We start from the raw sequence: 17,621 nt of genomic DNA, 5'->3' as shown, positions 1-17,621 counted from the left end.
TCCACATTATATGGCTGCAGGTTATTCAGTTTTTGAGAACTTTTTTGACGTATCAAAGGGTGAAAACTCAATTGTCAATGAAATAACTGAAATAAAAACAAGAATGTGTCCATAGTACATGGATGCCCCACTCATCATTTTCCATGTTCAGTGGACCGTCAAATTGGGTCAAAACTTAAATTTGGCATTTAAATAAGAAAGATCTTATCTTAGGGAACATGTGTACTAAGTTTCAAGTTGATTGGACTTCAACTTAATCAAAAACTACCTTGACCAAAAACTTTAACCTGAACTTCGCACTATCATTTTCTATGTTCAATGAACCGTGAAATAAGGGTCAAAACTTTAATTTGGCACTAAAATTAGAAAGATCATATCATGGGGAACATGTGTACTAAGTTTAAAGTTGATTGGACTTCAACTTCATCAAAAACTACCTTGACCAAAAACTTTAACTTGAAACAGGACGAACAGACGCATAGACCAGAAAACAAAATGTCCCTCTACTATCGTAGATGGGGCATAAAAACATCACCATACATTGATAACAAACAAGAAATTTTCTTCAAATTTCAGCTTTTATTATGCACCTCATGATTCTATGGAAACATGCAAATATCACAGATGATTAAATAAATTAGGATGATATCATATGGGGTCATACAAATTTATAACAGAATACTGATATTCCATAGACATATGAAATATATAACATATTAAACTCCATTAATTTCTATGTCTTCTATCATTTTCTACTGTGATTTTATGTATACTTAAAACTAGAAATAAGGAAAAACCAAACAAATTGCTGAAAACTAAGAGAATATTGTTCAAAGGCTGTGTGACATCTAGGCAGTGATTAAAGTTAGTAGCTTTCCAAAGTAGAGCCCTTGTTCATGGTTCTAAAAACTAGCAAATTGAAATTGCAAAAAAAAACCTAACAAACAATTATAAAATGCAACAAAAATTTTCAAAATAGCAAATAACAATGTAAAATCACTAACACCAGTCCCTCTTAATAACAACAAAATTCAATGAAGCAGCAGCACAAGCTGACATGTATACAGATCTTTCTAAAAAAAATCTAAAAATTCTGTAAAAATATCTAATTTCTAAATAGCTTCTACGCTTTGATAATATTTTCAATAACAATGAATAGTTGCCCAATTTCTTTTATAGGTTCTGTAAGGTCAACAACTGACTCACAAAAACGTTTTCGATTCACTTTACTGGTAAAAATGAGAATTATATTGCAATACTGCAACTATGAGATATTGACTTTTAGTCAATACAAATACTTGGATACCTTACTCTTTTGTGGCATGAAAAAATTCATAATTGAAACAAGTTCTTATTTTTGCCACAACTATCATCCTGAAATAGTGGTACATTCAATTTTCCAGATGATTTTTAGATGTCTTTTCTGGAAGAAAAATCTATAATCTACACACAATGAAAACTCCAAAAGAAATATTGAAAGAAGGCTGTTGTGTTTGACAGCTTATACCCAAACTGTTATTTAGGAGATAACTTTATTGTATTTTAAGCTTAGACGGCATCAATTGGGGATTTGATGATCGCAAATTAAGTTTACTGGCGACGCGTTAGCGGACACAGTAAATGGGTATTTGCGACCATCAAATCCCCAACTGATGCCATCGGAGCTTAAAATACAATATTGTTATCTCCATTCTAATGAAACTGACAGAAAATAACGTTAAAACATGTATTTAAAGTCTGTCCTATGCTGTCTGCGCTTGCGGGAACGTCCCATAGCATCAATTGTCAATTGATGCCATGTAAATAAGTGACATTATCCAATCAAAATGAATGTAACAAATGTTGTTGCATTAGAATTTTAATTTCATTTAAATTCATTTAAACCGACATTTAAAGGCAAAGCTCAACCAAAACCACATGTAAATGAAAAATTAATTCATGATTTTACTGTGGCCATGATGCATCAAATGATAAGCAAAGCTTAACCAAAACTTTGGATTTCTAAATAAGAGACAGAAGATCCAATTATAAATATTTACAGAAAAAGTCAGACAATTTGAGATTTCATCTAAAGACTAAGAAATATTGTCTTCCAAAGTTAATGATGTTATGAGACATTATTGTTCTGTGTATCATCTGCAACATTTATCACACTTTATCACTGGTTATGTTTTTAAAACATAATTCATACAATTATTTCAAAACAATACAAACATGAATTTATAGCACCATATCTGATAATATACATATTCTTCTAAATATAATCAAACAATTGATACACAATAATTTTTAAAGACATAAAAATTCTAAAAAAACATTTTGCTTTGATCCCTTTGAATATAAAAAGTATAAGATGATACAAAAGTTGTGACCAAAAAACAATATAAAGAATGTACTTCTTGAGGGTAATATATAAATTTTCTCGAAATACATCTTTTTGAGCAGGGTTTGTTGTACTGTACATTATTACTAGCAGGTGCCTATTGCACTGTGAATATTATGTTTGATTTCACCATCATAAATTTAAAACAAAAGCATATAAAACAGACTAGATCCTATGTTAATGTTTTTGCTCAAGATAAGGTCAATACTTGTTACTTTTGAAATATGGAAAGAAAAGTACATGTATACTTTCATGGCTTTCTTTTGAAGATCAAGTTTAATTTTGCGTTCATGAAGTAAAAACATGAAATTTCACAATACTTTTGAAAAAAATCACAACTTACATTGGAAAAAAAAGATAACTCTATTTGTTGGTTAATTATTCTTTTGTGTTTAGAGGCCCCTCATGGGGGGTCCTAGTAATCACATAATCACCATTTTTTTGCCAATATAATCACATAATCATTAAATATTTGCTTATCTTTAGTAATCAAATAATCATAAACTAAAAATACAGTCCTAGGTAATCAAATAATCATGAAATATTTGGCTTAATAATCAAATAATCATTAAAAAAACGGCCAAGTAATCACATAATCAAAAACCCCATGTGGGCCCTCTGTTTAGGATTACTAGTCCATCATGTCTGCTAAAAACAAGTGAAACTGCGAGCTACTGCTCACTGATGATACTCCTTGCCACAAGTGGATAATATTAATAGTGTAAAAATATGCAAGTGTTCGGTAAACAGGAAGTTGTCGAGTGATGAATCTGAAAACGCTGATGAATCTGAAAACGCATCACACGGTATAGCTGACTTATATAAATCCTGAAATCAAATTTCAGAAATCCTTGTATTGTAGTTCCTGAGAAAAATGTGACGAAAATTTTCAACTTGGCTATCATGTGTAAAATCATACAAGTGTTCGGTAAACAGGAAGTTGTCAAGTGATCAATCTGAAAACGCATCACACGGTATAGCTGACTTAGATAAACCCTGAAACCAAATTTCGGAAATCCTTGTATTGTAGTTCCTGAGAAAAATGCGACGAAAAATATTCATGGGACGGACGGACTGACTGACGGAAGGACAGACAGAGGTAAAACAGTATACCCCCCCTTTTTTTAAAGCGGGGGTATAATAAGCTTTAAAAAAAAAATCCTACAGTTCAAATCTAAGTTTTTTTAAAATTATGATGCATGATTAACTTGCTCTGCTACTGTATTATATGCTCTTATTTGGAAAAAATGGTGAAATTTTGAAGCACTTATTGAAACATCTCATATCATATAAATGCATAACTTTCAAAAGTAAAGGCACATATCTTCAATTACTTGTTTACAAAACTATTATTTACCAATATAATGGTGACTAGATATACACTAAAATACAAAATTTGTTAATTCACACAATTATTAACTATTGCTTATGGTTTCCATTCTTAACTGAAATTTCATGATGGCTTATATTGGTTATTTTTTCAGTGATATTAAGTTAGTTGCTTATAAATTTTTATAAAAAGTTTTGTTGAAAAAAAGTGAGCAATCTAGATACATGTGTAACCTGTTTCTCTAATAATTTCGGCATAGAGAAAAATCATTTCTAAATTTAAGCATTTCATTGCTTTAAAAAAAAAGAAGTTTTAAATCAACTGCCAACATAACCATGAAAACAATTAAAATAAAAATATTTTCAGGATTTTCTTTTGCATTAATAAATTGGAGATAAAAGTGTCAATAACCATAAAATCTATTGCTAGTTCAAAATATTTCTCTTAACTTTTTTTAGGTTCAATGTTAATTATTATCAACATTTATTATTTATGGATTTATGGTATCACAGACATTTTGGTCCAACTAAATTTTCACTATATCATTGGTCCCACAATGAACATATTTCTGGTCTCTGAATTTAATAGTAACTCCTAGTTTTGTTCCCTCAAACATAGCGGTGAATTTATGGCTAAGCAGAAACAACAATCAGCTGAGAATTTGTATAAAAGCTGCAGGAAAAATTCCAGTTTGTCCATTTAATTCTCCCCACTGCCAGTCTTCAGCTCCGTCTACTCTGGTCCCTAGTCTGATCTGGTCTCCAGTCTATAAAACAAAATATCATTTCTTAAGCTGTATGTGAATATCTCCTTAAAAAGGTCAATGGGCAGTCAAGTAACTGTTAGCTATAAACTTATATATGTTTTTAACAAAAGAAGGTTGACCTGATCATTTTTTATGATAAGCCTTAATCCCATAAAATATCTTCATTGTGACCTAAATTTCAGTCCTTGTCAAATTGATGTGTCTTATTATAATAGGAAATCTTCAAGTGATTACATTAACAAGTGGTGAACTTTGTAACAGCAATAAATAATTATGTTCGTTCAATTTCAAGTAATTTTTTTTCTTTGAAAAATTTGTTCCAAGTTACTTCAGATAAATAATAAAAACTACTTCATTGAATAATACTTGGAAGTGTAAAAATTTCAACAGGGAACATATTTTCATTATCAATTTTATTACATGTTTAAACCACTGGCCATCTTCAGTTTCTCTCTTTTTTTCCTTGTAATCTACATGGTAGACAATTCACCTATCTAAATGATTGCTGAAAGAGTAATTCATGAAGTTGTTGAAATGTCTAAATATGGTTAAATCACTACAATATAATAAAAAAATAAAGAAAAAACCAAACCTTGAAAGATAATTCCTTGTCATTTTCTCCATCAAAATCATATATTGCTTCTCCAATTGTTTCTTCTTCCACTTTTCCAACTTCTTCATGTTTCATTGGTGAACCTTAATGTATAAAATATGAATAATTAGAATCATCTTTTAATATTCACTGCTGTGATTAAATTAATTTATTATCAAAATGCATTTTTTTCTGTGAAGAAGAAAACTTTTAATATTACTGGCTGTCTTATGGTTATAAAAGTTGTTAGATTACTTCTTTTATTTAGTTTCTGAAAGGTACTTTATACAAATATTTCAATCTTATTTGAACATGAAATTTTACAGAAGACTAATTGTGCCTTTAAAAGATACATTATCAAATACATCTAAACAGAATTATTTGCTGATTTCATCATGTACCCTTACCGATAATTTCAGGACTAGGGTTATCTATTCTTATAACAAAGCTTGCAGGAAATATGCCTTCCCTATCTTTTAATCTTCCTTTCATCCAATTTTCATCTATTTCTGCTATGATCTCTATAATGTCTCCTTCATTAAAACTCAAATCATCTGGACTTTCACCAGGAAAATCTGCAATGGATTCACACCACAAACATTTATCCTCTAACTGAAATTGAAAAAAAAGTCTCTTTTAAATTTTATGGATTATGCACATTTTTCAAAATTTCAAAAGAATCCTGCCTAACAAAGAAATAATTTTAAAACAGCTTGATAAAGGGAGATAACTGTATAAATATGATTTTAAGAGTACAATCGATCACAATGTTATTTAAACATTTGGGTGGAATAGAGTTAAAATAAACTCCTTTTTTTAAACAATAGTTGCAAGTTAGTAAATAGAAACATACCATAATCATTTGAGAGTTATTTAACTTAACCTAGGTCCACTTTAGAGCTTCCATGTTGATACTTTTTAAGTTAATTTTGGTAACAGTAATCATTCAAGCATTTTTTTACTGCAAATTTGGTTATTGGTTGATGTTTTAATAATGCAACACTATCAGGTTCCTAATAATGAAAACTTGCATTCAAAATTGCAGCTGTAGATTTATTTCTTGTAATATTTGCAACCATATTATGATAATTTGTAATTTGTTATTTGTTTTTAATATCAAGTCGGTTAAGAGCTCTACAGAGCTCATGTTTACCTTGTTGAATTGTACATATCATGCCCGAATATAAATAAAATTTACTTACTACTTACTTACTTACTTACTTATATTATTTAGATTTTCCATTTTTGCCACAGGTAAATGATTCGCAATGATAAATGCACACATTTATTTATGAATTCAGTTTTTAATATGCAAGAGTCTATTTTCTTCATTTTGTAATCTGTTTAATTAGTTTAACCTATTGCTTATAAACCATGTGTTCAGCACCTTAAATGTTAATAGTTTGGCTACCTTTTTTTACATACAGTAATTTTAATTTTTTCATGCTGTAATCTGCATTTAGAGCTAACTTCCTAATGCTTGTGGAGTAAGACTTTGGTTGGCTTGCTTGCTTTGCTTATATAAATGTAAGCTCAAGCATTGTAATTAAAATTGACATCTGCAAACATTATAGACAGGCATAGTTAAACTTGTATGTATTATATTGAAATTTGATGTTATCCCAATTATAATTGTATAATACATATAGAAACAAAGCAAGCAAGCTAACCAGTCTTACTCTACATGCATTTAAAAGAAATTAGCTCATAACATTTAATCAAAGTGATGGAAATCACTCATGGAAAGATTAGAAGAGTAGTTTGAATTATTTCATATTAAGGTATGGTGGGGAAAAATGAACATTTATAAAGCACTATAATTGCTGAAAATTGCATTTACAGCAGGTCTTTAGAAGGAAACCTGCTTTTCCAGTATGAGGATAAAATGAGCAGTCAAATTAAATAATATGGGTCTCTTAATTTGCACAATTTTATTTAAACTGCAGTTTATATCTTATCGAAATTATGTCATGTATGTTGCCGGTTCTGAACATGTTTCAAAAAAACAAAAAAATACAAAAATTCTTCTAGTAAATGTTACCAACTATCCTTGTAAGACATAAATCTGGACCAACAGCTTAAAACTTTAAAGTGTCAACAAAAAAATTGAAAAATGTTGTTTTGGGGCATTTTGTAAGTTGAAACAGAGGTTATATGGCATTGAAGATTAAAAGTTTTAGAGTGCCTTTTGATCAATTTTTAAAGTATTTTTCAACACAGGGCATTGAAAATGTACTTTTTCAACGTAAACCAATTAAAAAACTTATCTTATTGAAATGTGGATTCTTTCTTGTTTGCAAAAATATATATTCACTTCTAATAAAAACTCAAATGACTAAAATAGACATAATGATTGATGGGAAATAAACTAATAAACAATGGTTTGTTATAATTAAAAGTTTTAAAATTTTTAAACTGTTTCAAGCCAATTCCTGATAAAAAAAAGTGTACTAATTTAATTGTAAGTTGATTAATTACAGATGATTATTGGAAATTTATCAAGTAAATTATAGGCCTTACTTGAATACCTTTTATTTATTCATATTTATATTCATATTTAATTTTTTTAAGATCTTGTTAATCCATTAATCATTTATCTTTCAGATATAATTTACAGAATCACTTTATGTAATGTAGATCAAAAGTAATTGGCAATAAATAATCTATTATCCTTATAAATATCAAACATCTAATATACACATTTGTGTATTCAATTATGAGGTCAAATACTTGTGTATTAAGAATTATATTGAGTGGTCTGTATAATTATGAAAGACTGAGGTTGATAGGTAATGTGGTCAATTTGATTGGCAGTTTAGGAGGTGGGGCATTGTAATTAAAGGTCCACCTTGTCTCTGATTTGTTTAGTGATAATGACAGTTGTCAATCATACTAGTTGAATCAATACCCAGTTACCTAATCAAAATGTTTTTTAAAAAGCCTGCACATCAACACACCTTAATGACATACATTCTTGAATGAACTGCTCCAATAATATACCCAGTTTTTTTCAGTTTATATGTGTATTATGTGCACATACATCAGGACCATAGGGAACTATATTTCAGTGTGAATACATTTAGTAACAGTAGCTAACCTGTCCTGTTGTTAGGACGGCCGGTGCCTAAGTAAAGATTTAGAACAAGTTCTAATCTTTCCAAAAACATTTACAAATGTGTACCTTATTCCAATTGTCTTCATGTTGTCTTATATTAGTATCTTCAGTTTCTTTCACATGAAATGGTTCTTCCGACTGTACCATTTCATTCATCCCATCACTGGCAAGATCTGGCAAATCTTCAATCACTTCCACAAATGTCAGAGGAAATATGCCAACTTTACCACCCAGATCTCCTCTAACCCATTCACTATCTACTTTCTCTATCAGTCGTATGTAATCTCCTTCCTCAAAACAAAGATCTTCTACTCCTTCTCCATCAAAGTCAAACCTTGCCACACACCGGGGACCAGTTTTGATCGTATCTACTTTCTCTTTAACAGATGTAGCTGGAGATGAATCACTGTCTGATGTCTTACTTCCTAAAGGTGATGGTAGTGGAGTTACCTACAATAAAAATGACATAAGCAACATGGGAAAGTAGAGATATAGCCATTATAGAAGTCATTGAAAAAAAACCCACTAAAAAATGAAAAAAAAAATGATTGGGATGTGTATACACTAATGAGACAGCTGCAATCTAATGACGCAATAAAACACTTAATTGTTTACAACAGATGGAAGATGTCAAGTGATGAGATAATTTCATAACAGCCCTTTGAGTGATCAGTAAGAACAATAGACAGTTTTGAGACAGATGCATTTTTCCGTCAAAAACTTTGGTTATAGCGAACATCATTCGTGCATTAAGGGGCATGATTACATTCATTTCCATGTTGAGCAAGTGGTTAAGAGAAATAGGATGCTATGTTGCACAAATTATTCGGCAAATCAAATTCCTATAGTTGATAATCTGCACTACTATCATCAGTACTAAAGGACAACTATGATTTCTAGTGTATCTGGCACAATGACAATCACTAAATCACTTGTTGAAAGTTAATAGTGCAGGGATACATACAATCTCCTCTACCTGGTAAATGATGCCATAAAGGCAAGTAAAATTGACAACTTTCCCAGCTCCCAGTGAAGGACATAAAAAAGAAAGAGGTCTTTTACAATAAAAATTTAAGTCTAACATACATATACATACCTCTCCATCAAAAGGTCTAAGTATGTGTATAAAACTTTGAGGAAACATTCCTTTAGCTTCACCAACCTGACCATACAGCCATGACTCATCTACTCTTTTGTGTAATATCACTATATCATCAGCCTACAGAGAAATGATTTTCATACGTACTATCAAGATCAAATAATTTGGAAAATACAAATGTATATAATATCTCTCTTTTCTCTTTGCAGAATTCCTTATAAAATAAATGTAGTAATTTAAATAACATTTACATACAGTTTCAAATTAAAATCTTTTGTTAAGATCAATACTGTGAAATTTCCAGAAACAAATGTTTTCAGACTGGATTAATAAATATGACTGAACTCTGTTTCTGGATCTAAAATCAGATTCTGGTCAAAGTTAATAAAAAATAAATTGTACTAACCTTAAAAGACAAATCATCTGGGCCAGCTCCATCGTAATCATGTATAGCCTGACCATGTGGTACACATAACATATAGTGGTATAGAGGATGACCTGGTCCTGGTCTACTGGGTAGATCTGGTCCTGGCTCTATAACAAAAATGCACTGAATCCTTTAATTGTGTTAGTAAAATGTAGATATAATTATTGATTGAATGGTATTTAATGCCACTTCAGCACTGATGTGCTATTTTGTGGAGATTAGCTTTTATAGGTGTAATGCAATTATACTGTTTTATTTTTTGTTGTAATCAAAATTACAAAAAGTGAAGGTAATTTTATCATTCTGCCTTGCAAAGGTTAGAATTTAGTCAAGAAACCAGTATAAATGACTAGCCTTGCTATTAAAGATGATTTTTTTGTTCATATGATACTTTTTGTTATTTTTAGAAATATGTCCATTAGTATTCACTTTAACTCGTACAGTACATTATATCTTTATATCTAAACCAATGGAAATAATACTTTCTATTTGGTGTGTCCTTATTCTGAATCTCTTTTCTGGATTTCCACTGACTGAGACACTCAATTATTTGAAGCAAAGGATTAAAAATACTTGAAGGTGTGAGGAGCTATATTAATAAAAGAGATTTAAAATAAAATAACTGAATCCATCTAAATTGAAAGAAAAAAAATAAAAAAAATATGCAAATTAAGTAAACAAATTAACAAAATATTAAGTCTCCTAAGCATCATAAAAATATCTACCCTCTATTGGAGTAGGAATTTTCTTGTCTTTCTCTATTGTTGAGCTTCTGAAAAAAAAGAAAGATTTTTAAAGTAACTTTTATAAAAAAAAAAAAAAAAAAAACAGCAATTTTAGATTGAAATGCAATGTATTTTTATTATATATAATTCTTTCTTACAAAAATCTTATTGAGTGAGATTAAACAATTTTTTTTTATGTAATCACTGTTGACAGAGCTACATTATTTTCAACATGAATTTTTTAAAGAACACCAAATAGATATACTCCTGAGTTGCTGACTGGTGTCTTGTTTTTAATGAAAATCTTGTTCAAGTAGCAGTTAATATTACTTCAAAACTGAAAATTATTTTCTTACCCACTGTCAGTTTCAGGGGACTTAACTGGTCCATGTGATGGCCGTAGTGGACCAGCTTTTGGTCTTATTGGTTTGTCTTTTGATTCCTCTAGGTTTTCTGAAACACAAAGCACATTTTATACTAAGAAGACATTAATATCCTATGTAAATTGTTCCTAAAAAATTCCTCAAAACAAGTAAGAAAGAAAACTGCTTTTTAGATTCACATATAAAATTTTAAACTTGTGGTATTGAAAGTAGAAATGTTTTCACAAGATAAGATTGGTTGATATTCCTGATATCAAAAGATAATTTTTTTTATCTTTTATGAAGAAAATGAAATAATTAAAATAAAGGTCAACCATTCATGTGTAAAAAGAAGAGATGGAATATACAATATAGTCTTGTCAATTCTAGTATACAGGAAAACTTTCTTGTATTTCTAAATTTCATTTTTTTAAAAACTCAATTCCTCCTACTTTGGATTTCAATATACAAACTTTAATTGCCCATATAAAACAAAATTTATTTCAACTTCATTGCTAAACTTACCTTCATCTGAATGAATATTGCGTGAATGGAACATGGATTTCGGTCTTGCTGCAGGAGAAGGTCTTGGTGGTGGAACTGAAAAAACAAAAAACAAAAAAATCAAACATCAATTCAAAACACCATTACAAGTTCTAATATCATTGTACATATGTTAAAACAATATTTAAGTAATACAATATCTACCATTAAAAAGATATGGTATAAAGATCTATTTTAAAGAAAGTTACCAATTGAGACTTTTGTTTTCCAGCAACTCTTGGAGAAGTTGATGGTTTGTATACACATTTTAAAGACTATATTAACGTCTTCTTCTCATTGTTTAATAAATTAGTTTTATCTCTTTTTCATCATCTTGTAAAAATCTATTGCACAAAGACTTGCCTTTCTCTTGCCTGGTTGATTCAGCATCAGCATCTGGAGCCTCTTGTTGTGGATGTTTGCTGGTATTACATTGTGGTTTGGCGGGTTGTGGCACTGCTGGTGGAGGAGGCTTAGACAGACTTGCCACATTAGGAGATGGTTTATTAGGACTCAGAAAACTTGGCGGTGGTGGTTTTGACGGGATAGTTGTTTGCATTTTAGAAGATGATGTTATCACCATTGTCATAGGTCTAGCTCTAGCCATTGGTTTAGGTCTATGTTGAACTGTTTCTGTCTCTGTATTCCTATGGATTTCTAAGTCATCTTTAGATTTTGGAGTCGATGGAGTAAATCTTTTAGATGGGACTGGTGGTGGAGGTTTTTCTGATGGAACAGATGAAATAATTGGAGGTTTTATTTCTGATTTGTTTTTTGCTGGCTTTAATACAACAGCATACTCAGGGATTTCTTTTTCCAAATTTTCATTGGAGGATTCCTCAACCATTTTCGGTACAGTTTCTTCAGAAGGCTGTTTAGGTACATTTGCTCTAATTATTGTTGGTTTTCTTGTTTTCTTTATTTCAACTTTATCTGAAACTACCGAGTCTTTAAAATTGTTTAGCTCAGTCTGGTCTTTACTTGCAGTCTGATTATCGTCTTCTGTGTGAACGTTAGCTTGTGGTTTAAGTTTAGGTTTAGGTAAAACTGATGGTTTGGGTTTAGCAGCTATTGGAGGTTTCTTTTTCTCATCAGCTTCTGCAACATGATGTGGTTCAGTATCCATATTCTTTTTATTTTTCTGGTTAATATGATCATCTTTTTTGTTTTCTTTCTCTTCTTCTTTATTTTCAGGTGGTTTTTCAGAATTTCTAATTTGAAGAGGGGGAAAACTATCTTTTTGATGGGAGGATGAGACAGATATCCCATTTTGACTAGAATCGTTGTCTTGAGATTTCTCAATACTTTTGTTCATTTTTGCTGGACGAATTATAGTTGGTCTCCTTGGTTTGTCAGAGATGGAAGACTGGGAGACATTTTCGGACTCATTTTCACCTGACCAAGTATATGATCGCTGAGGTTTTGCTGGAGATTCTGTAACCAGATCTGATTCACCATTGTCGGGAGATGGTGTAGGTGGTAATGGACGAGTAGAAACAGACGGTATTTTACGAGGTTTCAGTGGTGGTGATGATTCTTGAGCAGGAACACTGGATCTAGGTTTAGCCAATGGAGATTCAGGGGATGACTTCTGTGGGCGTGGTTTTGGTGAGGGTGATGCAGGTGCCCTGAGAATGGTTGGATTTTTATTTTCTTGCTGTGGAGGAACATCTTTTCTTGTAGGTACTGGTGGTGGTGGTCTGTGGTGTGGCAAAGATTCTGCAAATACACATGTTAAGAAGTATGTAATCTATTAAATCACTTTACTGATGTATCAAATATCATCTTTAAAGAGGTTTCTCTTATTGTAACCTACTATAGGGTCTTTCATGTGGAGATCTTTTTTCAATACAGGGAATCTCCTGTCAATACCTGAAGAGTTGACACATCTCACTAAGTCTAGTCTATGTTTGAATAGTGTGAGATTAGTATTTGGAATCAACTGGAAAATTATAACTGACTAATTGAATAACCAGATAGAATGCACTGATTTGATTTTTGAATACAATCATGTTCAGTTTTATGCAAATAAATGAGGAATTTAGATACACACTTACTGTAATCTTATGTAATACTTGTTCATGTCATATTATTACCCTAACATAGAGATAAATAAATACAGATTACTGTAAATCAAAATGTGGATATGTACAAATGGATAAGTTCTGGTTATCTCAAGCCATTACTTACATAAACATAGAGGTGTCGAAAGATTTCTATAAAAAGTAACATTAAATAGATTTTTTTTAAAACTTTGACCAATCATAGATTATTGAAAATTACAGTTGACTGAACATATTTTCAATTATTAGTAGATTCTTCAATTAAAAGCTATAACTCGTACATCACTATGTGATATTATACTCAAAGTATAAGTATTTCTCTAACGTCAATAAATTCTTGAGATACTGACCTGGTTTTGATGGTCTTGGAGGAAGGGAACCCTTTACAGGGACAAGTGATGTAGGTGGTACCATTTTAAGAGCTGGTTTAGGCGATTCTTTTTTGTAGTCTGGTTTTGATGATGGCGTGTTGATAGCAGATGTATCTCTGAAACCTACTTCACTCATTGGTCTTGCTGAGACAATAGTTATTTCTAACTTCCTGGTTTAAATATAAAAAAAAGCTTCGTCAGTTTTAAAAAAAAATATATTTACAATATCACATTATGTAGTGACAAAAAGAAATTCTTATTGTTGAACCCAGTACAGTAAACTATAGCAGCCTAAAATCCTCTTCGTTTGGACTAGAGTGAATAGTTGTCTCATACAAAATCATACCACATCTCCTTATTTTATATAATTTTAAAATGACTCCCAACACAGGCTTTTTGCATCTCTCTGTTTTGGCTTGAGTAAAGTATTGAGAAATTTTACAAACTTCTAACAAAAACATCTTACAACAAACAATCACAAAAGAATATTACTCATATGAATTCATTTGATTACCTTTTAGGAGCACCGTCAACTTTACTACCAACAGAAGAAGGTCTAGCAGATTTGTTTCCAGGATGTCTTAATTCCACATTCTCTGTTTCTTCTTTCTTTTCATGTGAATCTAAAAACAGTTTTTACATGAACATTTTATTTGCTTAATAAACCATTTTGAACTCAAGGCTTTCAATTAGCTCCATGTTCATGAAATCCTTCCCCTTGCATTATTTTCTGGATAGTTTTATTTTTTCATTTCTCAATATCTCAGTTGTGACAACACATAAAAAAATCTTCATGTCTGCAACAAAAAGTTATTCTTCTCTCAAAGGATCAGAGTGAGGTAAATTTTTAATTAGTTGGAATTGCTTGAAATATAATCATGATAATCTAAATGATAAACATATGAATAATTTAGATTTATTTTTGAAAAAATTCCTTCAACTTTTTTTTAATGCTCATGCTAAATGCATTGGAATAAATTTTGCTTATCCTGTCATTGGTGTTATTACCTGATATTGCCTAACACTTGTTAATGTTACCTTTTCTAAATGATGGTGGTCTGTTAGGTGGTTTAGGTGGCGGTCTTCCTCCCCCAGTAGGTGGAACAGGTCTCCTTGGTACCACATCATTGTCATTGTCTTAAAAAAAACAACATACAATCACATAGAAGATCAGTTTACATCTCTGTTAATTTAAATCCTGTGTAATCATTTCTTTCTGCTATTCAAACAAACATATAAATAGTTCCACTTATAATTTATAACAATTCACCATATTCCACATACTTATGGCCCTTCATCCTTTCACATTTATATTTGGCATAGCATTGGTTCAAGTTTTTCTCATACTGCTTATTATGTTTCTAAACTACAATATGTAAATCTATTGGAGGTGTATTGATTGCTATATTGGAAAACAAAGTTTATTTATTGAACATTGGCCCTGAACCAGCTTTCAGTAACTGTGAGTAAACTTAGATAAGTTCTTTGTGCCTTTGTCTTTTTGTTACTTGTTTTTGTGCTTAGTACTAATCTGATGAGTCAAGCCTTTTAGGACTGTTTTAACAGTTTGTTCTTGATTTTTTACACCAGTGTCTCAAGGTAAGAGACTCACTGGTCGTTGGTTGCAGTCTACAAATTGTTATTTGTTTGTGATTTGTTCACAGGTATAATGCATGTCCCTGTATCAAACTGTTAGTTTTTTTTTTAAGTAAGAATGCTTGTTAAACATTTGTTAAAGTGTACCGGTACTATATGGAATGGGTTTAGATCATTGTTGAAGGCAATAAGTAAGCTGTAATTTTATTAAAGATTCTCAAAATCATTGTTTAATATTTTTGTAATAAATTAAGATGTTCTTTAAATATTTTGTCTAATATTTTTTATAAAAATATCTCATCTTCCTCTTCTATCTTAGAATTCAAGTGATTCACATTGACCGTACTCATTTTACCTAGATTTTTAAAGAGTTACATATTGTAAAACAGTTTCATATTTCCATTACTATGGCATTAAGTGTGTCATGTGTTTGATGCATATATTTAAACCCTAAAAATAATATTTAAATAAGAAGTAAAAAAAAATCTTAAGTAGGCAATAGGATCTCTTAAATTTTCTTTTAATAATACATATACATTTGTATTTTGAAGTGCAGTCTTAAGTTTACAGACACTTCAATGAAACATTGATGAATATATCTCTGTGTAAATAGTGTACAAAATTTCCTTTTTTATATATGAAAAGGCAAAAGATACCAAAGGAATATTTAAGTTCATAACTTGAATCATAAGTCATTCCTTGACAAATTTAAAGTAAATAATCCAAAAACAACTGAAATATAAACAACAGTACTAATTTAAACACAACATTACAGAAAACAAGACTGAATAAAATGAACCCCACCAAAAACTTAGATTGATTTCAGGTGCTCCATGCAGGTCCAGAGGAATATTTAAACCCCCCTTTTCTGGGAAAAATTTGGTTGATAATATAGGGAAATACTGAAGCATGACTGGAGCTGGTATTCTCTAAGGAGCCAGTGGGCCCCCACTTGTGTAAATTTCTGGATCCGCCTCTGAGGTCAGAAGATCCAGCTTCACATGTGGCACCCGTACTGTTTTCATGAGACATGACATTTTAAGTACAAAACGTTGTGATATATCTTGCTCTAATATTAGGTTGGCCAAATTTGAGGACAAAATAAGCATGGCTTATCCCTCCATAAAATATAAACGTTAGTCATTCATTTTTTGAACTCTATCAATTTGTCTATGTAATGATGTAGTGAATGGGGAAATTGTACTTGCAAAGTTGCGTATTATCAAGGATTTGTATAGTAAGACAAATCCTTGGTATTATGGGGACAAAGTCCCCAATAAAAGTAGAAAAATCAATATAAAAAAAAAAAAAAAATCTAGGAAAATTTTCCTGAAATTTTCATTGTACTAATGAACTCAAAATCGTTCAATTTTATTGATGTCATGTTTTGAATTCCCGCATCTGCGCAGAAATCTACAATGTACTTCCTTTTTCCGGTCTCGTTTGTACATGTTGTATGAAACTTTGAGTAAAATATATCAGTCTAGTATAAAATAGGAAGGAATGCAATACTAATGCAATACTAATTTCATTTTTTAATAATTCCTTGATATGGAAAAACGTTACCTGATGATAGCGTTTCTTTGTTTACATTGCATATTGCATATGACGTCATAACTTAAATAACGTCACAACTAAAATCCCTAACAACAGAACCAAAATCGGAAACATTACGGTATTTCCATTTCTTTTTTTTAACAAATATGTAAGTTACAAAAAATATAATTCATACAGACTTCGTCCCCATTTACAGTTTATGCCTGCCTCATATTATTATTAAAGCCACTAAAAGTAAAGCCAAAGGATAGAAAAGTCAAGAAGTAATAAATTGATTAATGACTTTGACATCCAACAACAATGATACCTTTTTCAGAATCGTGCGTATTCTGGGCACGTATTATCGTTGGTCTTTTAGGGGGTGGTGGCCTGGACACTTCTGCCATCCTGTCATTTGTAAACAAAATGAAAATCAGAAAAACCAAGAAACGTTCCGCATAACATATGGGAGGTAACTCAAAATGATGTTTCGTGTATCTATTATTGGTAGTTCTGCATTTTCTATATGAAGATTAACCTTTTTAATGTATATATTCTTGGTATAACGTCTTTTCTGTATCCTAACATTATATTTGACTGTAATTTCTGATTACAAAAGCCAAATTGTGTTTTAAACACAATAGCAGACGATTTTCCAACTGAAACAGGAAGTAGAACTAGAGTCTGAACGGAAGTGCATAAATTATACTTCG

At 30.8% G+C, this 17,621-nt stretch overlaps 1 protein-coding gene across 2 annotated transcripts; it reads right to left on the bottom strand.

Moving 5' to 3' along the window:
- Positions 1-559: 559 nt before the first annotated feature.
- On the bottom strand, positions 560-17,541 carry LOC143085459 (uncharacterized). Of its 2 annotated transcripts, none has more exons than XM_076261808.1 (14): positions 17,447-17,541; positions 14,815-14,913; positions 14,291-14,399; positions 13,756-13,946; positions 11,706-13,061; positions 11,325-11,399; positions 10,794-10,890; positions 10,438-10,484; positions 9,692-9,819; positions 9,283-9,405; positions 8,253-8,636; positions 5,479-5,683; positions 5,072-5,175; positions 560-4,479 (listed from the first exon to the last, which is right to left on the bottom strand). In XM_076261808.1, the coding sequence occupies exons 4-14, from the start codon at positions 13,910-13,912 to the stop codon at positions 4,363-4,365; spliced, it is 2,793 nt and encodes a 930-aa protein (XP_076117923.1). In that variant the 5' UTR covers positions 13,913-13,946; positions 14,291-14,399; positions 14,815-14,913; positions 17,447-17,541; the 3' UTR covers positions 560-4,362. The 2 variants fall into 2 exon arrangements, with proteins under 2 accessions (XP_076117923.1, XP_076117922.1); XM_076261807.1 differs by lacking the exon at positions 17,447-17,541 and adding an exon at positions 17,237-17,385.
- Between the last annotated feature and the right edge of the window lie 80 nt (positions 17,542-17,621).

The sequence above is a fragment of the Mytilus galloprovincialis genome, chromosome 8 (genome assembly GCF_965363235.1).
Source record: "Mytilus galloprovincialis chromosome 8, xbMytGall1.hap1.1, whole genome shotgun sequence".
NCBI classification, from domain to species: domain Eukaryota; kingdom Metazoa; phylum Mollusca; class Bivalvia; order Mytilida; family Mytilidae; genus Mytilus; species Mytilus galloprovincialis.
Note: the sequence above shows the minus strand (reverse complement) of the source record. Positions and strands in the feature narration are given on the sequence as shown.

Bases quoted from the DNA above. Each gene is read 5' to 3' on its own strand.
- LOC143085459 (XM_076261807.1), bottom strand. From the start codon at position 17,315: ATGGCAGAAGTGTCCAGGCCACCACCCCCTAAAAGACCAACGATAATA. The intron at 10,891-11,324 runs GTAAGTTTAGCA...TTTGTGTTTCAG, and splicing joins CAATATTCATTCAGATGAAG to AAAACCTAGAGGAATCAAAA. The intron at 5,176-5,478 runs GTAAGGGTACAT...TTATACATTAAG, and splicing joins CCCTAGTCCTGAAATTATCG to GTTCACCAATGAAACATGAA.